We start from the raw sequence: 24753 nt of genomic DNA on the forward strand, positions 1-24753 counted from the left end.
GAAAAGAGTATTTGTGTAAACTAATAGAACTGAACATCCTGGCAGTTTATATCTATGCATTAAATAAAGGTTAGATGTGAGATAGCGGGGACATGGCTAGTAATTCTGTGAACGGTCTGTGGCACCAATGTCAGTCTGTCAGTGTGGAGAAAACCCACGCAGGTCACGGGGAGAACGTACAGACTCTGACCAGACAGCTCCCGTAGTCAGGATGGAACCTGGGTCTCTGGCGCTGTGAGGCAGCAACTCTACCGCTGCTCCACCGTGCTGGCCAATGGTCATGGTTTGACTTCAGTGTGATGAACATCACCAAGATCGGTCCATCACCCCACCAACAACGCACCACCCTGCCCCCCCTGAAGGGCCAGTCTAGATTAGACCAGACCACATCAGATCAGCTTGTGAGATGCTGCCTGACCCGCTGAGTTACTCCAGCATGTTGTGTCTATCTTCAGTGTAAGCCAGCATCTGCAGTTCCTTCCTACATGGATGAGTTTATTGTTGTAGACACCAGGATTCCTTGTTCCCAACGTGAGCTGAACACGAGGCTGATCCCAAGACCCAGCCTGGAGATCTCCACAAAGCTCATGTCACTGGAGTAAAAAAAGGCCAGTCTAATTTGGTCTCCTAATTTGAGGAAGGACATCCTTGCTATTGAGGGAGTGCAGCGTAGATTCACCAGGTTAATTCCCGGGAAGCAGGACTGTCATATGATGAAAGAATGGGTCGACTGGGCTTGTATTCACTGGAATTTAGAAGGATGAGAGGCGATCTTATAGAAACATATAACATTCTTAAAGGATTGGACAGGCGAGATGCTGGAAAAATGTTCCTGATGTTGGAGGAGTCCAGAACCAGGGGTCACAGTTTAAGAATAAGGGGTTGGCCATTTAGGACTGAGATGAGGAAAAACCTTTTCACCAGAGTTGTGAATCTGTGGAATTCTCTGCCACTGAAGGCACTGGAGGCCAATTCACCGGATGTTTTCAAGAGAGAGTTAGATTTTGCTCTTGGGGCTAACGGAATCAAGGGATATGGGGAGAAGGCAGGAACGGGGTACTGATTGGGGATGATCAGCCATGATCACACTGAATGATGGTGCTGGCTGGAAGGGCCGAATGGCCTCCTCCTGCACCTATTGTCTATGTTTCTATCCATGGTGCAATCACCGCAGAGATTGAAACAGACATGAACCTCTGCAACCTGCAACGACTTTAACAACCGTGGCTCCTTCCATCCCAACGTTAACATTTATGACGTGTCCCGCTGTGGAACATGAAAGGTGTGTAATCCCCGCAAACACCTTTAGACCACAGTTCACACAGGCAGTCGGTGTAAAGGCTGCACTCGGCTGCTAATGTGATGATAATGAGGATGCCTGCAGCTCTGGGTTGGCATGGCTACAGACAGTGACTCGGGAGAGCTGTAAACATTCCCAGCTGAGTCCCCTGTGATCACCACTCCTCCAGCTCCATGCCCCTCGTGTGTGTAGGGCAGTGTTAGTGTGTGGGGATCGCTGGTCAGCACGGACTCAGTGGGCCGAAGGGCCTGTTTCTGCGCTGTATTGACTTCACAATGAAGCTCATCTGGTGGGTATCATGTTGATGTTGCTGGGGTTGTCATGTACTTTAGATCATCCTCTTGTGAAATGATATTAGTTAGTTTCAGTTCTCCTCTTCCTTCCTTCTCCTCCCTATAACCATATAACAATTACAGCACGGAAACAGGCCATCTCGGCCCTATAAGTCCGTGCTGAACACGTATTCTCCCCTAGTCCCATCTATCTGCATTCAGACCATAACCCTCCATTCCTTTCCCGTCCATATAACTATCCAATTTATTTTTAAATGATAAAATCGAACCTGCCTCCACCACCTTCACTGGAAGCTCATTCCACACAGCCACCACTCTCTGAGTAAAGAAGTTCCCCCTCATGTTACCCCTAAACTTCTGTCCCTTAATTCTCAAGTCATGTCCTCTTGTTTGAATCTTCCCTACTCTCAATGGGAAAAGCTTATCCACATCAACCCTGTCTATCCCTCTCATCATTTGAAAGACCTCTATCAAGACCTAACTTGTTCAACCTTTCTCTGTAACTTAGTTGCTGAAACCCCCTCTGGCCAGTCTTTACATCTACAGCCATGTGGGGGCAGTGTTGAGTTGGCGTTTCACGTGACCAAGCCGTGATCTAGTGCGGTGCCCCTTGGCTGCTGCAGTTTGCACCTTTGTCAGTCACTTTCAGAATAGCAGGGTCTCCTGTCCCATCACACAGCCCTCATGAGATAACATCACTTGGTCAAACTGGAATGCCGTTCATCCATCTGACCATATCTTTCTCCTGTGACCTTGCCACTTTTTGGCGCATTTAATGTAAATTTAAATAAGATTCACTCAACCAACATGAGCCCAGGAAGTGATGCAATGCAACTATTACCCAAATAATATAGTTTTTTCCACAATAACAAGGTTTGATCTGCAAAAACTGAAGCAGATTTTATTTTGTCAAGTACACCACAGCAGATATCTATTCTAAATATAGCAGAAACAGTTCTCATCAAGCGTTTGGTGGCTCTTTAGCCCGTAAACAAGTCTTTCCCAGTTTGACACACACACACACACACACACACACACACACACACACACACACACACACACACACACACACACACACACACACACACACACACACACACACACACACACACACACACGCACGCACACACACACACACACACACACACAGGCACACACACACACCGGCTCACACTCACACACATGCACGCACATACACGCACAGGCACACACACACATGCATACACGCACGCATGCACGCACATACACACACAGACACACATGCACGCACACACACACACACGCACACACAATGTTTTCACCACAATGATCATTGGTTACAGTCCATGCGTCATTACATTTCAACATAGAACAGTACAGCGCAGGAACAGGCCCTTTGGCCCACAATGTCCATGCTGGGCATGACGCCAGGAGAAACTGATCTCACTGACTGATCGTGATCCATATCCCTCCATTCACGGCCAAGTTACAGTCTAAAGCATCGAAACATGTCCTTCGGCCAAACTCATCTGTGTTGCCCAATCATATCCTTCCTGTAGCAGGTTGACTAAAACAGAACACAATGCTCCAAATGTGGCCTCAACAACGGCTTGGCCAACTGTAACATTACCTCCCAACGTCTATACTCAATACCCTTACCAATGACAGCCCAAAGTCTTCTTTACAACCCCATCTACCCGGGACAACATTTTCACCAAGTACCTGCTCTACGACACTCCCCATGGCCCTGCCATTTACTGTATTGGTCCTGACCTGATTAGACCCCAAAATGCAACATCTTGCACTTATCTGCGTTCATCTCCATTCGCCAACCTTCAGCCTACTTGCCCAGCTGGTCAAGATCCTGTAGTGATCTTTGACAACCATCTTCACTATCTACAATACCACCCCACTTTAGTGACATTTGCAAATGTATTACCAATGCCTTCAACATTCTCATCCAAACATAGTCCATAAACAGCGATGGGCCCAGCACTGAACCCTGAGGCACGTCACTAGTCACGGGCCTCCAGACCGAGCAACAACCTTCCACCATCACCATGGCTTCCTTCCATGGGGCCAGTTCTCTATCCATTCAGCATTCTTCCCTGTTCCCTGGATCCCAAGAGATCTAACCTTCCAGAGCAGCCTACCATGCAGAACCTGGTCCAAGGCTTTGCTGGTCCATGTAAACAAGGTCTAGGCGCTTTCTCTCATCAATCACTTTTGTTACTTTATCAAATCGACTCAATCAACATGGCAGGACATGATCTCCACATCCAAAGCCTTGCTGACTCTCCCGACTCAGTTGCAGGGGAGTGGATACCATTGGCCAGGGACCATGCACTCCAGGATTTTCTCAGCATGGTTTATGGACAACTAGACAATAGGTGCAGGAGTAGGCCATTTGGCCCTTCGAGCCAGCACTGCCATTCAATATGATCATGGCTGATCATCCAAAATCAGTACCCCATTCCTGCTTTTCCCCCATATCCCTTGATTCTATTACCCCAAAGAGCTAAATCTAACTCTCTCTTGAAAATATCCAGTGAATTGGCCTCCACTGCCTTCTGTGGCAGAGAATCCAACAGATTCACAACTCTCTGGGTGAATTTTATTTCCCTATCTCGGTTCTAAATGGCCTTATTCTTAAACTGTGACCCCTGGTTCTGGACTTCCCCAACATCGGGAACATTTTTCCTGCATCTAGCCTGTCCAATCCTCTAAGAATTCTACATGTTTCTATAAGATCCCCTCTCATCCTAAATTCCAGGGAATACAAGCCCAGCCGCTCCATTCTTTCATCATATGTCAGTCCCACTATCCCGGAACCTACCCTGCACTCCCTCAATAGCACGAATGTCCTTCCTCAAATTAGGAGACCAAAACTGTACACAATATCCATGTGCGGTCTCACCAGGGCCCTGTACAACTGCTCCTTGCTCCTAAACTCAAATCCTCTCACAATGAAGGCCAAATACCATTTGCTTTCTTCATTGCCTGCTGTACCTGCGTGCTTACATTCAGTGACTGATGTACAAGGACACCCAGGTCTCGTTGCACCTCTCCTTTTCCTAATCTGACACCATTCAGATAATAATCTGCCTTCCTGTTGCCACAAAAGTGGATAACCTCACATTTATCTACATAATACTGCATCTGCCCACTCACCCAACCTATCCAAGTCACCCTGCAGCCTCATAGCATCCTCCTCGCAGCTCACACTGCCGCCCAGCTTTGTGTCATCCGCAAACTTAGAGAAGTCACATTTAATTCCCTCGTGTAAATCGTTAATATATATTGTAAATAACTGGGGTCCTAGCACCGAGCCTTGCGGCACCTCACTAGTCACTACCACATCCACTGGCTCTCCCTTATCCATTCTACTTGTTACATCCTCAAAAAATTCCAGACGATTAGTCAAGCATGTTTCCCCTTCATATAGCCATGCTGACTTTGACCGATCCTGTCACTGCTTTCCAAATGCGCTGCTATAACATCTTTAATAATCGACTCCAGAATCTTCCCCACTACCGATGTAAGGCTAACTGGTCTATAATTCCCTGTTTTCTCTCCCCCCCTCCTTTCTTAAAAAGTGGAGTTACATTGGCTACCCTCCAGTCCACAGGAACTGACCTAGAGTCGAGAGAACATTAGAAAATGATCACCAATGCATCCACGATTTCTAGGGCCACCCCCTGTACGTTCTCCCCGTGACCGCGTGGGTTTTCTCCGAAAACGTTAGTTTCCTCCCACACTCGAAAGATGTACAGGTTTGTAGGTTACCTGGCTTGGTGTAAATGTAAATACTGTGTGTAGTGTGTGTAGGCTAGTGTTAGGGTGCAGGGATGGCTGGTTGGTGGAGACTCAGTGGGCCAAAGGGCATGTTTCCACGCTGTATCTCTAAACCTAATACTAAATCTAGACTTGCTGTTGTAACCGGGGAGATACAGTTGCCAGTTTACATCAGTGATATCAAAATGAGTAATCTTTGTCTGATGTTGGTTGAATGGTGTAACTGGGCGAATTCAGCCTTTCCAAACTGAGTGCAGAGTTCTCTACAGATCAGGCAGGTGGGAGGTGTGGGGGAGATTGTTCTCACTTACCTGGTGGCGTTGTCCAAAGCCCGGGAGAGGGCAGCGTAGTCATCCTGTGTCTGCCACTGTGAATAGAACCAGGCCACGGCATCTTTGACCAGGGAGCTAGAGGTTCCTCCACCCAGTGACTCCTGCAGAACTCGGTACAATGCTGTCTCACCGTCCGATCCTCCAGACGTTCCGTCAGATCCCTGAACAGTCCAACAATAACACAAAATAAAACATCTCTGTAATCCCCCCAACATTTCAAAATCCACCCGTCATTCTGTAAGTTTGAAAATAGCCTTGTATTCAATGAACTTAGAAATCTCAGGTCAAAGTCAAATTGAATCATATCTGTTGGAGCTGCTGCCTCTCAGCGCCAGAGACACAGATTCCATCCTGACCTCAGGTGTTGTCTTTGTGGAGTTTGCACGTTCTCCCTGTGACTGCGTGGGTTTACTCCAGGTGATTCGGTTTCCTCCCACATCCCAAAGACGTGCGGGTTTGTTGGTTAATTGACCCTGTGTGTGTGCAGGGAGTGGATGAGGCAGTGAGATAACATAGAACTAATGTGAGTGGGTGATCACGGAGTTCTACAGGACATGATCATTGGAATTCAGTGTCAATGAGTGTCAGTAGATAATCAATACCCTGAATAAATTCACCACGTCTGCCGAGCCCTGCAGCTCCTGAACAATGAGGCTACTTGCATAGAAACATAGACAATAGGTGCAGGAGTAGGCCATTCAACCCTTCCGGCCAGCCAACACCGCCATCCACAATCAGTACTCCATTCGCCATCTTCCTTGATTCCGTTTAGTTTAGTTTAGAGATACAGTGCGGAAACAGGCCCTTCGGCCCAACGAGTCCGTGCCGACCAGCGATCCCCGCACACTGGCATTATCCTACACACACTAGGGACAATTTGCATACACCAAGCCCTAAGAGCTAAAGGGCCTGTCCCACTTAGGTGTTATTTGCGCGTCATTTACGCGTCCCGACTCACGACACCACCTGCGTGATGTGCAAATGACGCCTAAGTGGGACAGGCCCTTTAATCCAACTCTCTCTTGAAAACATCCAATGAATTGGCCTCCACTGCCTTCTGTGGCAGAGAGTTCCACAGATTCACAACTCTCTGGGTGAAGAAGTGTTTCCTCATCTCAGTCCCAAATGGCCGACCCCTTATTCTTAAACTGTGACCCCTGGTTCTGAACTCCACCAAGATCGGGAACATTTTTCCTGCATCTACCCTGGTTCAATCCTCCAAGAATGTGACAGGTTTCTATAAGATACCCTCTCACCTTCTAAATTCCAGTGAATACAAGCCCATTCAACCCATTCTTTTATCATATTTGAGTCCCGCCGTCCCGGGAATTAACCTGGTAAACCTACGTTGCACTGCCTCAATAGCAAGAATGTCCTTCCTCAAATTTGGAGGCCAAGATTCCACACAATACTCCAGATGTGGTCTCCCCAGGGCCCTGTACAACTGCAGAAGGACCTCAGGGTCAGGGTCAGGGTCAGGGTCAGGGTTAGGGTCAGGGTTAGGGTCAGGGTTAGGGTCAGGGTTGGGGTAACCCATGTAGCGATTATTGTGACAGCCCATGGCTGTCGGATCTACTGAATCCCAGGACAGAAAGCAAAGAACAATGGTCACGTCGCTGAGCCAGACACCACGTGTCACGTTTATTCCAGAAGCCCCTTTTACATACATTCTCACCAATCGTAACCCGTGTGTAGATAAGGCCAATGAGTTGTTATTGAACTCTTGTGGTTGGACCTTCTCGTGAAGCTGTTGGCAAGCCACCAGCGGTGACAGGCTGATTGCAAAACTAACGTGGGCATGAAGGCTCCACGTGGTATCCAACATTGCAGTGTACCATCACAAGGGCTTTAGTTTAGAGATACCACGGAAACTGGCCCTTCGGCCCACCGAGTCCGTGTTGACCAGCGATCACCCGCTCACACTAGTTCTATGTTATCCCACTTTCTCATCCACTCCCTACACACCAGGAGCAATTTACAGAGAGGCCGATTAACCAACAAACCCGCACCTCTTTGGGATGTGGGAGGAAACCGGAGCACCCGGAGAAAACACATGTGGTCACAGGGTGAACGTGCAAACTTCACACAGACAGACAACACCCAAGGTCAGGATCGAAAGAATGGCCTCTCGTTAAGAAGACCAACATGCCATTAGCTTTCTTCACTGCCTGCTGTACCTGCATGCTTACATTCAGTGCCTGATGTACAAGCACACCCAGATCTCGTTGTACTTCCCCTTTTACTAATCTGACACCATTCAGATAATGTGTGTGAAGGAACTGCAGATGCTGGTTTAAATGGAAGATAGACACAAACTGCTGGAGTAGCTCAGCGGGTGAGGCAGCATCTCTGGAGAGAAGGAATGGGTGGCGTTTCGGTTCGAGGCCCTTCTTTAGACTGATGTCAGGGAGTGGGCGGTAGAGATAAGGAGGTGTACAGATAAGGAATATATACACTCTCTATGCACCACCCACTCCCTGACATCAGTCTGAAGCGGCTGAGATGCTGCTTGTCCTGCTGAGTTACTCCAGATTTTTGTGTCTATCTACCATTCAGATAATAATCTGACTTCTTGTTAAGTACTTGTTAAGTAATTTCCTGTGGAAGACTGGAACTTGGTGAGGCAGGGTAAATATCGATCCCTAAACCCTTCTCATGGTGACCATGATAGCTCTGTGATGGAGTGGAGGCTGTCAAACATCGTTCCTGATGTACAGACCCCTTTAAAACATGTTGTAAATGCAGTGAATACTGATGGATGGCTTGGAGCTGGCAGCTGAGAACACCATAGGTCAGATCATAGGAACAGAAGTCTAGACAAGAATCCATGCCAGAATTAGTGCCAGGACAGAGAGCAGACAGAGCTCGTGATATGTTGTTTATGCAGCAAAGTGAAACAAGTCACAATGACCTTCCCCGTCCTCTTGGTTGAACAGGAGCTCTAGAACTCCCCGATCTCCCGCTCACACTAGTTCCATGTTATCCCACTTTCTCATCCACTCCCTACACACGAGGGGGGCAATTTACAGAGGGGCCGATTAACCTACAAACCCGCACGTCTTTGGAGTGTGGGAGGAAACCGGAGCGCCCGGAGGAAACCCACGCGGTCACAGGGAGAACGTGCAAACTCCACACAGGCAAAGCAAGACTTTCACTGTACCTCAGTACACGTGACAAGCACTAACCTAGAGCTTGGTGTTTGCTCAAGATTCCAGCATCTGAAGGCAAACTTCGTCGTGAAAGCTGCATTTGTGAAACGCCACGTAGGATTTTGGTGAGAAAGAAGTGATTGAGGAACATGGTTCCCTGCACTTGTACCAATAAAGCAGTAATTATAGGAGCATGTAGACAACCATGAACTCACATCACCACCAGCTAGTTACTGATCTTTATAAGGGAACTCATTAAATCTCCCTTTCACTGCACAGAATAAAAATATTTCATATCGAAGGGATCTGATGTGTTATTCTGAAAATGAAACATAAATACATAGACAATAGGTGCAGGAGTAGGCCATTCGGCCCTTCGAGCCAGCACCGCCATTCACTATGATCATGGCTGATCATTCCCAATCAGTACCCCGTTCCTGCCTTCTCCCCATATCCCTTCATCATCTTAAAGGAAATGGAACTAGAGGACAAAGGATGAATTCCAGAGTTTAGGTCTGTCAGCTAAAAGCACAGATAGCAATGGTAATATAAGCCTGCAATCTTTGTGGGAGAGACATTGTGTCTTTCCTTGTGGAAACCAGCTCCTAGTGTCTACTACTTGTAATCTCTGCTCTGTTTCAACATATTGCCAACGCTAGCCGTAATAGGCCTTTTTCACGGGGCGACTTGACGCAAGATGTAGCCAGAGTGAAGTGGTCGTGGTCTAGCACGATATCACACGATATAACGGGGGGGGGGGGGGGGGTAGACAAAGAGTTCCCACGGTACTCGGCATTTCTGTTATTTGTGCAAGTGACTTGTCCGTCTCCCGAGCTTTCCCGTTAAATCTTGAATGACATTGTAACTGTCAAGTGTAATTAAATCATCATGTGGCACAAATTATGTCACTTTTTTTTCACACACTATAAATATCCTCCCTTGGTTGAATTGGTATATACACACACAAAGCAGAGTTTTACTGTGTATGTGGGAGACACAGATGGAGTGAGCACTGTTACTGAGGCAGAGTCTCTCAGCCTGTGTGAGAGGGAGGGAGGGAGAGAGAGAGAGAGGCACACACAAGGTGGATGTGAAATCTCACCTGCCTGTTTCAGTGACAGACACCCGCCGCCAGTAAATGAAGCCACCCCCATCTGTCTCCCCTTCCTCTCTCTCGACTCCCCCACCTTTCCCTCCCAACTCCAGTCCCGTCCCGACCCCCTGGGAAACTGAAGGGAGCAACAATTAACTGCTGCCTGCCCGCTGAGTTAAAGAGTTCCCACGGTAAGACGATGTTAGTTGCGCCCAAGTTTAAATTTCCAACGTGTGTTTCAGAGTAAATCAAAAACCGTCGGAATCAGCAAGTTAGACACAAAATGCTGGAGTAACTCAGCGGGCCAAGCAGCATCTCTGGAGAAAAGGAATAGATTCCATTTTTGGTCGGGACCCTTCTTCAGGATGATTGTAGGGGGGAACTGGAAGCAAGAAAAGACCGGGACAAATCAGGGCCAACAACAGATGACCTCAGCAGGGTAATTTGAAGAAGGGTCCCGACCCGAAATGTCGCCTAACCCTTTCCTCCAGAGATGCTGCCTGACCCACTGAATCACTCCAGCACTTTATGTCTATATTTGGTTCCCTGATAGGCCAAATGTTGGCTAGGGATAGTGTGATCCCAAGAGTGAACCAGCGTTGCAAACCTTGGACTGGTTTACCGACAATTACTGCATGGGGGAGGGGGAGGGAGGGGGGGGGGGGACAGGAGGAGGTGGGCAGGGGAGAGAGAGAGAGTGTAAGTTACCTAAAATTAAATAATTCAATGTTCATAGTGAACACGGACACAAAATGTTGGTGTAACTCAGCAGGTAAGTCAGATCTGGGAAGAAAAACATAAAAAGCTGGAGTAAGTCAGCGCGTTAGGCAGCATCTCTGGAGAAAAAGTATAAGTGGCGATTCGAATCGGAACCCTTCTTCAGACATCCTAATCGGAATTGAGTCTGAAGATGTGTCTCGTCCCGAAACATCACCTATTTTTCTCCAGAGATGCTGCTTGACTCGCTAGGTTACTCCAGCTTTTTGTGTCTGTCTTCGTTTTAAACCAGCATGTACAGTTCACTCCTTTACACGGGTCTCTGGAGAACATTGATTGGTAGCGTTCCGGACCCTGCTTCGGAAAGGCATCGATCGCTGGTCGGCGAGGACTCCGAGCTGTATCTCTCAAAGAAGTACATGTGACAAATTTCTCACAGACCATAAAAATGCGGGACCTTTCAGTAAAGTCCCTTTTAAAGATTATAGTTATTTTCTTGAATCTCATTAACATAACTCATGAATAAGTTGATGTCCATATGCGGATGCAAATCTTTATTTTTTAAATTCAATCCCACAGAAGACAATTTTTACTCACTTTCTGTCCCCTCTGTCCACCTTCCGGGTTCACCGTTCGCAGGAGTTCCCACGGTACACGCAAGAGTCAGTACGGATATCGCACTGGCCACTACGTCCATATAATGTTGCAATGTTCAACCACAAGTGTACAAGTCACTCTTGGAGAAATTCAAGCTTGTTTGAATTTTCTCCCGAGTCACCAAGTTACACGAGTACCTGCCGTTAGCGCCACGGTGGTCCACGAATGCCGTACGGTTATCGCAAGAGGTTCCCACGATGTTCAACTCTGGTTAACTCTTGCGTCAAGTCGCCCCGTGAAAAAGGGGTTTAAGAGCTCTATCTAACTCCCTTTTGAATACATCCAGTGAATTAGCCTCCACTGCCTTCTGGCAGAGAATTTCACAGATTCACAACTCTTTGGCTGAAGAGGTTCTTCCTCATCTCAGTCCTAAATGGCCGACCCCTTATTCTTAAACTGTGACCCCTGGTTCTGGACTCCCCCAACATGGGGAACATGTTTCCTGCATCTAACCTGTCCAATCTCTAATGTTAAATGTTTCTCTAAGATTCCCTCTCATCCTTCTACATTCCAGTGAATACAAGCCCAGTTGGAGACATGCCACCGTTCTTCAGTCTCCCGAGGAGGTAGAGGTATTGGTGGGCCTTCTTGGCAATCGCATCAACGTGTTTACATAGAGTGTCAATGGTTTGGATTGTGAATTTATTACATTTGGCAATGCAATTTAGCATGGTTTTAACCATTTTTGGAAGAATAGGACTGTTATCAGATATTGTAGATGTAGCCCAGTCCATCACACAGACCACACTCCCCACCATTGTAGATGTAGCCCAGTCCCCCACACACACCACACTCCCCACCATTGTAGATGTAGCCCAGTCTATTAGCCCAGTCGATCACACACCACACTCCACACCACTGACTCCATCTACACCTCACGCAGCCGACATAATCAAAGACTTGTCCCTGTCCCACCCCGGTCATTCCTTCTTCTCCCCGCTCCCGTCCGGCAGAAGGTACAGAAGCTTGAAAGCGCGCACCACCAGACTCAGGAACAGCTTCTTCCCCTCTGTTATCAGGCTTCTGAAAGGTCCTGCCATAAGCTAGGGTGCTGTCCGATTCACCTCTACCCCATTGCGGACATTGGACTTTGTCTGTGGAACTGATGGGAACTATATTCTGCACTCTGTATCTTCCCCTTTGCTCAACCTGCATTACTTGAGTTTGACTTGATTGTAACGTATGTAGACACAAATGCTGGAGAAACCCAGCGGGTGAGGCAGCATCTATGGAGTGAAGGAACAGGTGACGTTTCGGGTCGAGACCCTTCTTCAGACTGATTATATAATATTATCAGATTTGATGGAATAGTGGATGAACTCAAGCTTTTCACTGTACCTCGCAATGAGTGATAAACATAATTGTGTTTCAAGTGAAATCTTAGGTTTGCTTGGTGGTGCAGCAGTAGAGTTGCTGCCTCACAGCACCGGAGACCCAGGTTCAATCCTGACCACGGGTGCTGCCTGTACAGAGGTTGTACATTCTCCCCGTGACCACGTGGGTTTTCTCTGGGTGCTCCGTTTTCCTCCCACACTCCAAAGACATGCAGGTTTGCAGGTTAGTTGGTTTGGCAAAATTGTAAATTGTCCCTAGCGTGCAGTGTGTGCTAATGTAGCGGGGATCGCTGGTTGGCGCGGACTCGGCTGGCTGAAGCGGATGTTTCCACGCTGTATCTCTGAACTAAACTAATGAAAGAAAGTGTTAGATGGTAAGTGATCACCTTCCCATCTTTCCATTGATTTTTCATTTTCTGTTCATACGTGGCATTTGCCACAAAGTTGGATGTCCTGGCAAACTATTGCCGAGCCTGTTGGTGACACGTCCACACCAGTTGGCAGAAGATGGTGGACATCACCTGTTGGGTTGTCGCTAGCTGCTCCACCATTGGGCCACCGTGCCCACACTTGGCACGTTGCCACGGAAACACGGGAAATAGAACGCAGAGAGTTTGGTGCCTCACCGAACCATGGCAAAGATAGTTCACTTCAGTTGAGTTCAGTTTATTGTCACGTGTACCGAGGTACAGTGAAAAGCTTTTGTTGCGTGCTAACCAGTCAACGGAAAGACAACACATGATTACAATCGATCCATCCACAGTGTACAGATACATGATAAGGGAATAACGTTTAGTGCAAGGTAAAGCCAGCAAAGTGTGATCAATAATAGGACACCGCGCCAACATTGCAATCTTTCTATATCTTTACTATTTGTGTGATATCAGAGGCAATTTTAATGTTTCTGGAGAGAAGGAATGGGTGACGTTTCAGGTCGAGACCCTTCTTCAGTCTGAGACCTTTCTTCAGTCTCGACCCAGTACGTCACCCATTCCTTCCCTCCAGAGATGCTGCCTGCCCCGCTGAATTACTCCAGTATTTTGTATTTATCCTTGGTGTAAACCAGCATCTGCAGTTCCTTCCTACACATTTTAAGATTTTGTGCGTCCCAAATGTGCCATTTCCTGGCAGTTGTCCAGAAATCATCGTTTTGCTACTGCTCGTTGCAGGCAGGAAAGAGTTTATCAGCTCCTCACTGGGCAAGAGTTGTAACCCGTAACTTGCAAAGCATCAAAGCCTTCCTGTAACCAGCAGCTAGAAAGCTGCAGCTTTGTTAACAAGCACCACACATGTTCCTCAGTGGGATCTGACAGCCGGCAGCAAAGTGTGGAGTCATGCACTTTGGTCGTAGGAATAAAGAGACTTGGGATCGCTGGTACAGGATTCCCAAAAAGTTAATTTGCAAGTTGAATCGTAGTAAGGAAGGCAAACTCAATGCTAACATTTATTTTACTTCGGAGTCACGTGAGTGACCACGTGAAGAACCCCGCCAGGACGCATGCGTGTCATATCGCTACACGCATTGCAACGAGTCACAGGAGGGGGAACGACGTTCCCCTTAGCGGCAGAATTTGAAAGCCGGGAACAGCAGGTAAGGAGACTCTGCGTTCCTTCCACTTACCTTACAGGTGGAGACATGGACCAGATCCACGAAGGCTGCGAGAAAGCTGGCGGGGGAGAACCGTGGAGTTGCGGGCAGCCGGCAGCAGCAGCCAACGGCACGCCAATCTCCCGTAATGGGAACAGCTGTGCCCGACTTCGCTCCCACACCGGCCATGGCCGGTCGGTAGAGCGAAGCAAAAAACTATTCCGACTCTGAATAGCCGCGAGCGGCCAGTGCCCGTGCGCATTGGAGCCGGTTGGAGCGGCTGGGAGCGGGGAACAAAAGCAGCCGCGACGGCCAGTGCCCGTGAGCATTGGGGTCGGTTGGAGCGGCTGCAGGATCAGCAGCAGCCACGAGTGGCCTATGCCCGAGAGCATAAGAGCCAGTTGGAGCGGCTGCTGGAGGAAATACTCCAAAGTGGCAGGCTCCGGGAGATGGAGGCTAACCACAGTGGGCAATTAGTAAGCCCCACAGCAGTACCTCTTGTGGGGCTGCAAAGTGTTTCTCCCTCATCAGAGGGGAGCACGGAGGGTCAATCCTGGGCTGACCCTGAAGAGGGGAGTGATCAACATACCGCTAGTATGCCTGGGGTGAAAGAAAACATGTTGGATATGGTGTCCCAGTTTATCCAACCCGACCAAACTGGCCTAAACCTAGAGCTGAAAATAGCGGCAAGCATTGACTACATGTCTTTTAACCAACTACAGAGACAGGCATTATCGGACACCACGGCACAACACTTACCACCAGGGAAATGCAAGTCGCTAAATGTTCCCAGTGTCAACCAGTGCATCTGGAAACATGCCGGGGCATCAATTAGAACCAGGGACTTAAAAATACAGAAAGTCCTAAAAGTCCCAACAGCAGGAATTACGGCTTTTGCCCACACATTGAATGAGCAAAACATGACCCTAGACCACCAAGATGCACTGGCTTTACTCTGCAACTCACAATATGAGTTAAACAATATTAGGAAAAGTGCTATCCAACCGGCTCTGGACCCCAAATTTGCAGGCCTCTGCAAACCTGGAACCTCCAAACCATCAATACTACTATTTGGAGGGGATTTATCAAAATAAGTCAAAGCCCACCAGTCGGCCAAGACAAACTGCAGGAACACCCAACATCGGTCTTTTTTAGGCCATGACCCAGACCGACCTTCCTGGAAAATGCGCAAGCCCTCAACACCAACCCAGCTACAGACCCAGACAACGGCGCCTCAACGTCCATGGAGGATGCTGAAGAAATAACACACCTACCACTGGTAACCATGGAGGTAGGTGGGTCTGGTTCCTTAAGAATTAAAGGGAGCATGGAAGTTGGTGGGAGATTACGATATTATTTGGATGCATGGAATAAGTTAACTACCGACACTTATATTCTAAGCAGTATCCAGGGTTATGGCATAGAATTTATACAAAAACATAACCCTCCAGTTCAGCATGTACCGAACCGAATGTTTGTGCTCACAGGCATAGAAAAAACTAAAGCACATGCTGAACTACAGCGGCTTTATAAAAAAGGAGTAATTGAGAAAACCCAACACGAATCACAGGAATTCGTGTCCAATATCTTTATAAAAAACAAGAAAGATGGTGGTTGCCGCATCATCATCGATTTAACTACTTTGAATATCTTTGTACAATATATTCATTTCAAAATGGAAACCTTTATTACTGCTAAGCAATTGATTTCCGAAGGCTACTACACGGCAAGCATCGATTTAAAAGATGCTTACTATACAGTACCCACAAGAGGTGACCACAGATGTTATTTAAAATTCAACTGGATGGGTCAGCGTTGGCAACACAGGGCACTACCTAATGGTCTAACATCAGCCCCAGGCTGTTCACAAAAATTTGAAACCAGCCCTTACTGCAAAAACAAAAACACATGGTAATGGCATATCTAGATGACATACTTATTGTTGGCAAAACTTTGGAATTGTCTAAACAAGCGGTAACAGCCACAATACAATTGTTTGGAAAACTGGGGTTTATCATCCATCCAGTTCAGTCTAAATTAACGCCTTCAACAAAAATGGATTATGTGGGGTTCACCATTAACTCAGTTCTCATGTCAGTGACTTTGCCGAAAGAAAAGGTTACAGCCTTAATAGAGGCTTGTAGCGAAATCATTGACATCACCAAACCATCCATTAGACTGATAGCTAGAATAATTGGGAAGATAGTGGCTGTATTTCCAGCCACACAATTTGGTCCTTTACACTATCAAAATTTACAGAGAGCAAAAATAAGAGCACTCAAACTTAATGATGGCCATTTTGACAGACCAATGAAGCTACCAACAGAGGCCATAATGGAACTAAAATGATGGGAACATAACGTCAGGTATTGTTCCAATCCAATAATTATCAGCAACCTGTCTATGGTACTACAAATTGATGCTAGTGCACTTGGTTGGGGTGCTACCAATTCCATCTCCAGCTGTGGAGGGAGATGGAATGCACAGGAGGCATCATTATTACACACACTGGGCATAAACTACCTGGAAATGTTAAGTGCATTCCATTGCCTTAAGTCATATTGTTCTGGGTTACATCACCAGCATGTTAGACTACAAATTGACAACACCACCATGGTAGCATATATCAACCATATGGGTGGAAACAAATCAACATCATGTGACAATCTGGCCAACACAATTTGGCAATGGTGTATCCAGAGAGATATTTAGATATCAGCTACCTACTTACCAGGTAAACTAAATTTAGTGGCAGACACCAGGTCACGCAAATTCAATGAAAACACTGAATGGATGTTGGATAAAAATGTATTTGCTGAAATTACAGCATGGTATGGAACACCAGATATCGATCTTTTCGCATCCAGGCTCAATCACCAGTTATCAAATTATGTTTCATGGGAACCAGACCTGGGGCAGCGGCAACAGATGCATTTTAGCTGCATTGGGGGAAATTGTTTATTTATGCATTCCCTCCTTTCTGCCTCATCAGTCGGGTATTAAGGAAAATACAGCAAGACTCTGCGTCTGGTATTTTGATAGTACCCGATTGGCCTACTCAACCATGGTTCCCGGTGATACTAGACATGGTATTCGAACCATGCATCACCATCCATCATAGACCTAATTTACTGGTCCATCCGGTAACAAAGGAAAGATCACCCACAGATCTATGAACATCCCGTCTGTTCTGGAATTCATGGCAAGCCTCCATTACGATGAGAGGCTCAGTCATAGTGCCATCAACTGCGCCAGAAGTGCTCTGTCAACATACCTGTGGCAAGGAACAGAGCGGCATTCTGTTGGGACACACCCTGGTAACCAAACTCATGAGGGGCATTTTAATGTTAATCCCCCAAGAACCAGGTACTCCCAAATATGGGATGTGAGCATTGTACTGACCATGTTAAGAAACTGGTCTCCAGCTACAGCTCTGTCCCTACAGAAACTGACTATGAAAACAGTCATGCTGATGGCCTTGGTCACGGCACAAAGGGTCCAGTCACTACAGAAACTAAGGCTGGACAACATGACTATTTCATCTGGAAATTTAACTTTTCACATCAAAGAATTAGTCAAACAGAACTGACAGGGGTCAGCAGGCCTAAAAACAGAATTCAGGGCATACCCGACAGATGATCGTTTCTGTATTGTAACACACTTGCTATTATATATGGAGTATACTAAGATCATCAGAGGGAAAGAAATGTCACTTTTAATCAGCTACAAACAGCCACTCAAAACAGTGACAGTCCAGATCATCTCTAGACGGCTAAAACAGGTCCTAATAAGGCTTGAGTAGACTCTAGCATTTTAAATCTCATTCCACCAGGGTTGCCGCTACATTGGCAGCTATGAAGTTGGATGTTCCTATGGACCAAATCCTCAAGATGGTCAACGGAGAAAACTTTCCAGCGATTTTATAACAAACCAGTCATTGAACTTGGAACATTTGCAGAAACAATTATAAGTTCTGTAATATAATTACAGAATATTCTGTAATATAATTTACCCCATAAATAGGGGCTATAATTTGGTGTTAATATATTTATCGTTGGGTTTTCAATATCATGTTGATGTCTAATGATGTTAACACTATTCTCCCCATAATCAAGGCAGATGTAATGCATGGACTCGTTTCCACGGCATGAAATCACAGAGCTTTAAAATCTTCACTTAGTCACTCACGTGACTCCGAAGTAAAATAGTAAGATTAAATGAGAACTTACCAGTTTGAAGTTTGATCGTTATTTTATGAGGAGTAACATTGAGGGATTACGTGCCCTCCGCTCCCACCCTTGATCATATACTCAACTGGTATCTCTTCTCTAATCTTACTATGTTTAGTCATTACAGTTATCTGTGATTTCACACCGCTGCTTTGAAGAATGACACACATGCGTCCTGGCAGGGTTCATCACGTATTCCCTCAACGTTACTCCTCATAAAATAACGATCAAACTTCAAACTGGTAAGTTCTCGTTTAATCTTACTATTTTGTAATACAAGAATTCAAAAACAGACGAGAATACAAAAACAGGGATGTAATGCTGAGGCTCTATAAGGCGCTGGTCAGGTTGCATTTGGAATATTGTGAGCAATTTTGGGCCCCATATCTGAGGAAGGATGTGCCGGCTCTGGAGAGGGTCCAGAGGAGGTTTACAAGAATGATCCCAGGAATGAATGGGTTAACATATGATGAGCATTTGTCGGCATTGGGCCTGTACTCGCTGGAGTTTAGAAGAATGAGGGGGGACCTCATTGAAACGTACTGAATAGTGAAAGGCCTGGATAGAGTGGATATGGAGAGGATGTTTCCACTAGTGGGAGAGTCTAGGACTAGAGGTCACAGCCTCAGAATTAAAGGACATTTCCTTTAGGAAGATGAGGAGAAATTTCTTTAGTCAGAGGGTGGTGAATCTGTGGAATTCTTTGTCGCAGAAGGCTGTGAAGGCCAAGTCAGTGGATATTTTGTGGAGCTAGATAGATTCTTGATTAGTACGGGTGTCAGAGGTTATGGCGAGAAAGCACGAGAATGGGGTTAGGAGGGAGAGATAGATCAGCCTTGGTTTAAATGGCGGAGTAGACTTGATGGGCCGAATGGCCTAGTTCTACTCCTGAACTAATGACCGTTTGCCAAACTGACAGACAACAAATTGAGGAGACACTCCCACGGAGCCTGGGACAGCAGGAGTGGACAACTGACAGCCTGTGGGGAGAGACCACTCCTCAAGTGTGGATGGCAGTGTGTGGATGAGGAGAGAAACAAGGGGCAGAAACATAGAAACATAGACAATAGTTGCCGGAGTAGGCCATCCAGACCTTGCAGCCAGCACCTCCATTCAATGTGATCATGGCTGAACATCCACAATCAGTGTCCCGTTCCTGCGTTCTCCCCATATCCCTTGATTCCATTAGCCCTAAGATTTAAATCTAACTCATAGGCTCACAGGCTCCCCATGAAATTAACATTAGTCAGGAAATGGTGTTGGGCAGACTGATGGGACTAAAGGCTGATAAATCCCCAGGGCCTGAAGGTCTGCATCCCAGGGCACTTAAGGAAGTGGCTCTAGAAATCGTGGACGCATTGGTGATCATTTTCCATTGTTCTATAGATTCAGGATCAGTTCCTGGGGATTGGAGGGTAGCTAATTTTATCCCACTTTTTAAGAAAGGCAGGAGAGAGAAAACAGGGAATTATAGACCAGTTAGCCTGACATCGGTGGTGGGGAAGATGCTGGAGTCAATTATAAAAGATGAGATAGCCGAACATTTGGATAGCAGCAACAGGATCAGTCCGAGTCAGCATGGATTTACGAAGGGGAAATCATGCTTGACTAATCTTCTGGAATTTTTTGAAGATGTAACTGGGAAACTGGACAAGGGAGAGCCAGTGGATGTAGTGTACCTGGACTTTCAGAAATCATTTGATAAGGTCCCACATGGGAGATTAGTGGGCAAAATGAGGGCACATAGTATTGGGGGTAGAGTGCTGACATGGATAGAGAAGTGGTTGGCAGACAGGAAACAAAGAGTAGAGATTAACGGTACACAAAATTGCTGGAGAAACTCAGCGGGTGCAGCAGCATCTATGGAGCGAAGAAAATAGGCGACGTTTCAGGCCAAAACCCTTCTTCAGACCGATGGGGGGTGGGAGGGGAGAAGGAAGGAAAAAGGGGAGGAGGAGGAGCCCGAGTGCGGGGGGATGGGAGGAGACAGCTCGAGGGTTAAGGAAGGGGAGGAGACAGCAAGGGCTAGCAAAATTGGGAGAATTCAACATTCATGCCATCAGGATGCAAGCAACCCAGGCAGAATATGAGGTGCTGTTCCTCCAATTGAGGAAGGACATTCTTGCTATTGAGGGAGTGCAGCGTAGGTTCACCAGGTTAATTCCCGGGATGGCGGGACTGTCATATGTTGATAGAATGGAGCGGCTGAGCTTTTATACTCTGGAGTTTAGAAGGATGAGAGGTTATCTTATTGAAACATATAAGATTATTAAGGGTTTGGACAGGCTGGAGGCAGGAAGCATGTTCCCGATGTTGGGGGAGTCCAGAACCAGGGGCTACAGTTTAAGAATAAGGGGTAAGCCATTTAGAACGGAGACGAGGGAACGCTTTTTGACACAGAAAGTTGTAATTCTGTGGAATTCTCTGCTCAGAGGGCGGTGGAGGCCGCTTCTCTGGATACTTTCAAGAGACAGCTAGATAGGGCTCTTAAAGATAGCGGAGTCAGGCGATATGGGGAGAAGGCTGGAACGGGGTACTGATTGGGGATGATCATCCACGATCACATTGAATGGCGGTGCTGGCTTGAGGGGCCGAATGGCCTACTCCTGCACCTATTGTCTATTGTATATTGGGCTCAGAAATACATCACGAGACACATACAAATATAAAAGTATGATGACATTCACTGTGAGGAATTTTACATTCACTTTTATTAAACTTTTGTATAGCTTGGCTGCAATTTCTCAAATTATTTTTTGTTCAAATTAAGCAGGAATCTGTTGAATGTTAGTGTTGGCTGAGGATCGGACGAATACTATGGAGACATGGCAGAAAATCTCCTCATAAAATTCAACGTTCATTATAAAAACGAGAATACTGGAGTTACTGAAGAGGAAATAAGGCTTAGTGTCCCCAGGAAACCACTGTTGTTCAGAGGGCAACACAAGACACAGAGTGCTGGAGTAACTCAGCGGGTCAGGCAGCATCTGTGGAGAACATGGATAGGTGACGTTTCACAGAGTTCTGGAGTAACTCAGCGGGTCAGGCAGCATCTGTGGAGAACTTGGATAGGTGACGTTTCACAGAGTGCTGGAGTAACTCAGCGGGTCAGGCAGCATCTGTGAAGAACATGGATAGGTGACGTTTCACAGAGTGCTGGAGTAACTCAGCGGGTCAGGCAGCATCTCTGGTCCCCTAGTCCTTTTCCTCAGACCTGCTGAGTTACTCCAGCATATTGTGTTTATCTTTGATGTGAACCAGCATCTGCAGTTCCTTCCCACACAAACAAAACCTCCTCTTGTTGTAATGCTGGCGTGAAGGACTCTTGCAGTGTTCCTTGCACTGTGTCCCATCTTACCTTGGCTGCCTTTGCTCTGGTGACAAGCCCGTCGTTCTCTGCGCTCCCAATCAGTAAGTCCCCTGCGAGTAAGTGCCCACTGCGGAGTGCAGACAGAGGGGGTTCCCGCAGATATCTCCCATCCACTACAGGGCCCCAAGCCTGCAACGGGCCTCTGGTCAACAGCAGCTGTGGAGCAAGGAAACGGAAGTGCAGGTGAGGACATGGTACCTTGTATCACAGGTCCAGCGGAGTTGACGGTAGTCTCTGGAGGACCAACGTCCTTGCTGTCCTCCCACCGTCACCCCCAGTCATTTCAACACATCACTCACAACACAAGATCCCAACCAATGAACACAGAACAGTCCAGCACAGGAACAGGCCCTTCGGCCCACAATGTCCGTGCTGAACATGATGCCATGACCATCCCTTCTCTGCCTGCACGTGATCCATATCCCTCCATCCCCTGCATATCCACGTGCCTCTCCAAACGTCTAAATGTAGCTGATGTTGTGTGGGATAGAGGGTGAGAGGACAGCCCAATGTCTCTAAATGCCTGAGGCCAAAGTTGATGAAGTGTGGCAAGAAAACCGCCTCAGATACAGTCGCTCCGGTCTTGTCGAGGGAGATCTGAGCCCTGTGGTATCTGGTGACACAACATCACAGAGACAGAGGGGGAGGCCTTTGTGCTCAAAGATGTCATGTCTCTGGGGTGGCGGTGGGTGGGGGAAGGTGGGGGATGGTGGTGGGGGTGGTGTGAGTAGGGGTGGGTGGGGGAAGGTGGGGGTGGGGGTTGGGGAGGGTGGGGGTAGGGAAGAGGTGACGAGGAGGTGGGGGTGAAGCATGGGATGGAGGATGGGTGTTTTTATTAGTTTAGTTTAGAGATACAGCGCGGAAACAGGCCCTTCGGCCCATCGAGTCCGCACCGACCAGCGATCCCCGCACACTAACACTAGGGACAATTTTACATTTACACCAAGCCAATTAACCTACAAACCTGCACGGCTTTGGAATGTGGGAGGAAACCGAAGATCTTGGAGAAAACCCACGGGGAGAATGTGCAAACTGTGCACAGAGAGCACCCGTAGTTGCGATCGAACCCGGGTCTCTGGTGCTGTGAGGCAGTAACTCTACCGCTGCACCATCGTGCTGCCCTAGGTGGTAAGGGAAGGTGGGGGTGGGTGATGGGTGAGTGGGGGTGAGGATGAGGCGTTAGATTGCTGAAGCTCTTGGCTGAGTGTGATTGTCTATTGTTCCAATTCAGTGAAGCATCAATAATGTTTGGATCAAGTGGGATTGTTGTTTCTGGAACTTGGGAAGTTGAGGGGAAGCTGAGAGCAGTTTATAAAATGATGAGAGGCAGAGATACGGTAGACAGTCAGAACCTTTTACCCAGCGTGACAGGTACACTGTGATCATGTGTTGTTTAATTTAATTCCCAAGCACTGGGGGTGCAAGATTAATGATTTGACATTGGGCTGTGTGAGACGGAAGCAGTCCATTGTAAAAGTGAGACCTTTATCTGCTGGGTTTTGTTATTTACTGGAATCTAATTGAACGATCCAAACTCATTTTACTGACAATGCTTCCATTCGGCAGAGTCTCTTCGTATGAGATTGGTTTGGACTTGGAGCCAACACCAGCAGTATAAGTTTGTTGCTCGTTGGCTGATTGCTTATCAGCATTTAAATTAAACCTCAGATTCCAATCTGCCTCTCACGGTTTTATTTTTAGTCTTCCTCGTCAACGTTGAGCATTAAATCCCGCCTCCGATAAAGATAATTGTAGCTGCTGCCATTCTGTCCTGGAAGGCTACTGGTATTTGAGTAAAAACTAGCTGTGACTTCAAGCTGGGATCTTTGCCAAGAGGAACATTAATACAGGATGACTCAGTGAGCAAGGGTTGGTGACCATGGGAAGATACAGAGACACAGGAGCTAACTTTGACCGTTTGAAACCTCCGTTAGTTTCCCACTGCTTGATCTTCTTCAAGAACTCTGTATAGTTTGCCCCTGCTATTGTTTTCCCAAATGGATGGTTCAGGTCACCGTTGAACCTGCTTCCTACCTACTTTGCATCCGAGACCATCACGGGTCACTGGAGAAACATATTTCTCAGCACCTTCCCTTAATTTGGTAGTTTACACAATGGAGCTGATGAAAAATATTCATTGTGTTGGATGTCAAATATAAGATCCATTGTTGGATCCAGATTGTTGGATTCGGCCTGTCGAAGAGGATTCTATAGGTGCATGGTAGAGAGCATTCTGACTGGTTGCATCGTGGCCTGGTTCGGCAACTTGAACGTCCAGGAGCGAAAAAGACCACAAAAGGTTGTGACCACTGCCCAGTCCATCACTTGTGACTCTGACCTCCCCACCGTCAAAGGGATCTATCGTAGTTGCTGCCTCAAAAGGGCAGCCAATATCATCGAAGACCCACACCATCCTGGCCACACACTTATCTCACCACTGCCATCAGGAAGAAGGTGCAGGAGCCTGAAGACTGTAACGTCCAGGTTCAGGAACAACTTTTTCCCCACAGCCATCAGGCTATGAAACACAACAAATAAGCTATGAGCTCTGAACTGCAAAAGACTATTATTATTTGTTATTTGCACTATACTTGTTATTTATAGAACTTTGCTTTTTTTTTCCCCGTTATATATAATGTTCACATATTCACATATTCTGTTGTGCTGCAGCAAGTAAGAATTTCACTGTCCCGCCTGGGACATATGACAATAAAACACTTGCCTCTTGGATTGGATGCTTGATGCAAGTTGAATGATATAACAAATCTTCCAACATTGTTGAGTGAAGAGTAATTGACCAACCTGAGTCTGGGCAGAGTTTAGAGTTAGAGCAGGTAGCCGGCGGAGGCAGGAGAGAAGCATTGTCTTGTTGTTAGTGGGACAGCCAGTCTCTTTAGCCAGGTTGATGACTTGTTCC

At 46.9% G+C, this 24753-nt stretch overlaps 1 protein-coding gene across 1 annotated transcript in view; it reads right to left on the reverse strand.

Moving 5' to 3' along the window:
• tg (thyroglobulin) overlaps positions 1–24753 on the reverse strand; it is a 129716-nt gene that overhangs the window by 17566 nt on the left and 87397 nt on the right. The window contains exons 23-25 of the mRNA XM_055633421.1: positions 24639–24753; positions 21825–21992; positions 5679–5860 (exon numbers count right to left, since the gene is read on the reverse strand). The exon at positions 24639–24753 is cut by the window's right edge and continues 50 nt beyond it. Coding sequence (XP_055489396.1) covers positions 5679–5860; positions 21825–21992; positions 24639–24753 — 465 coding nt within the window. The remainder of the gene's footprint in view (positions 1–5678; positions 5861–21824; positions 21993–24638) is intronic.

The sequence above is a fragment of the Leucoraja erinacea genome, chromosome 4 (genome assembly GCF_028641065.1).
Source record: "Leucoraja erinacea ecotype New England chromosome 4, Leri_hhj_1, whole genome shotgun sequence".
NCBI lineage: Eukaryota > Metazoa > Chordata > Chondrichthyes > Rajiformes > Rajidae > Leucoraja > Leucoraja erinaceus.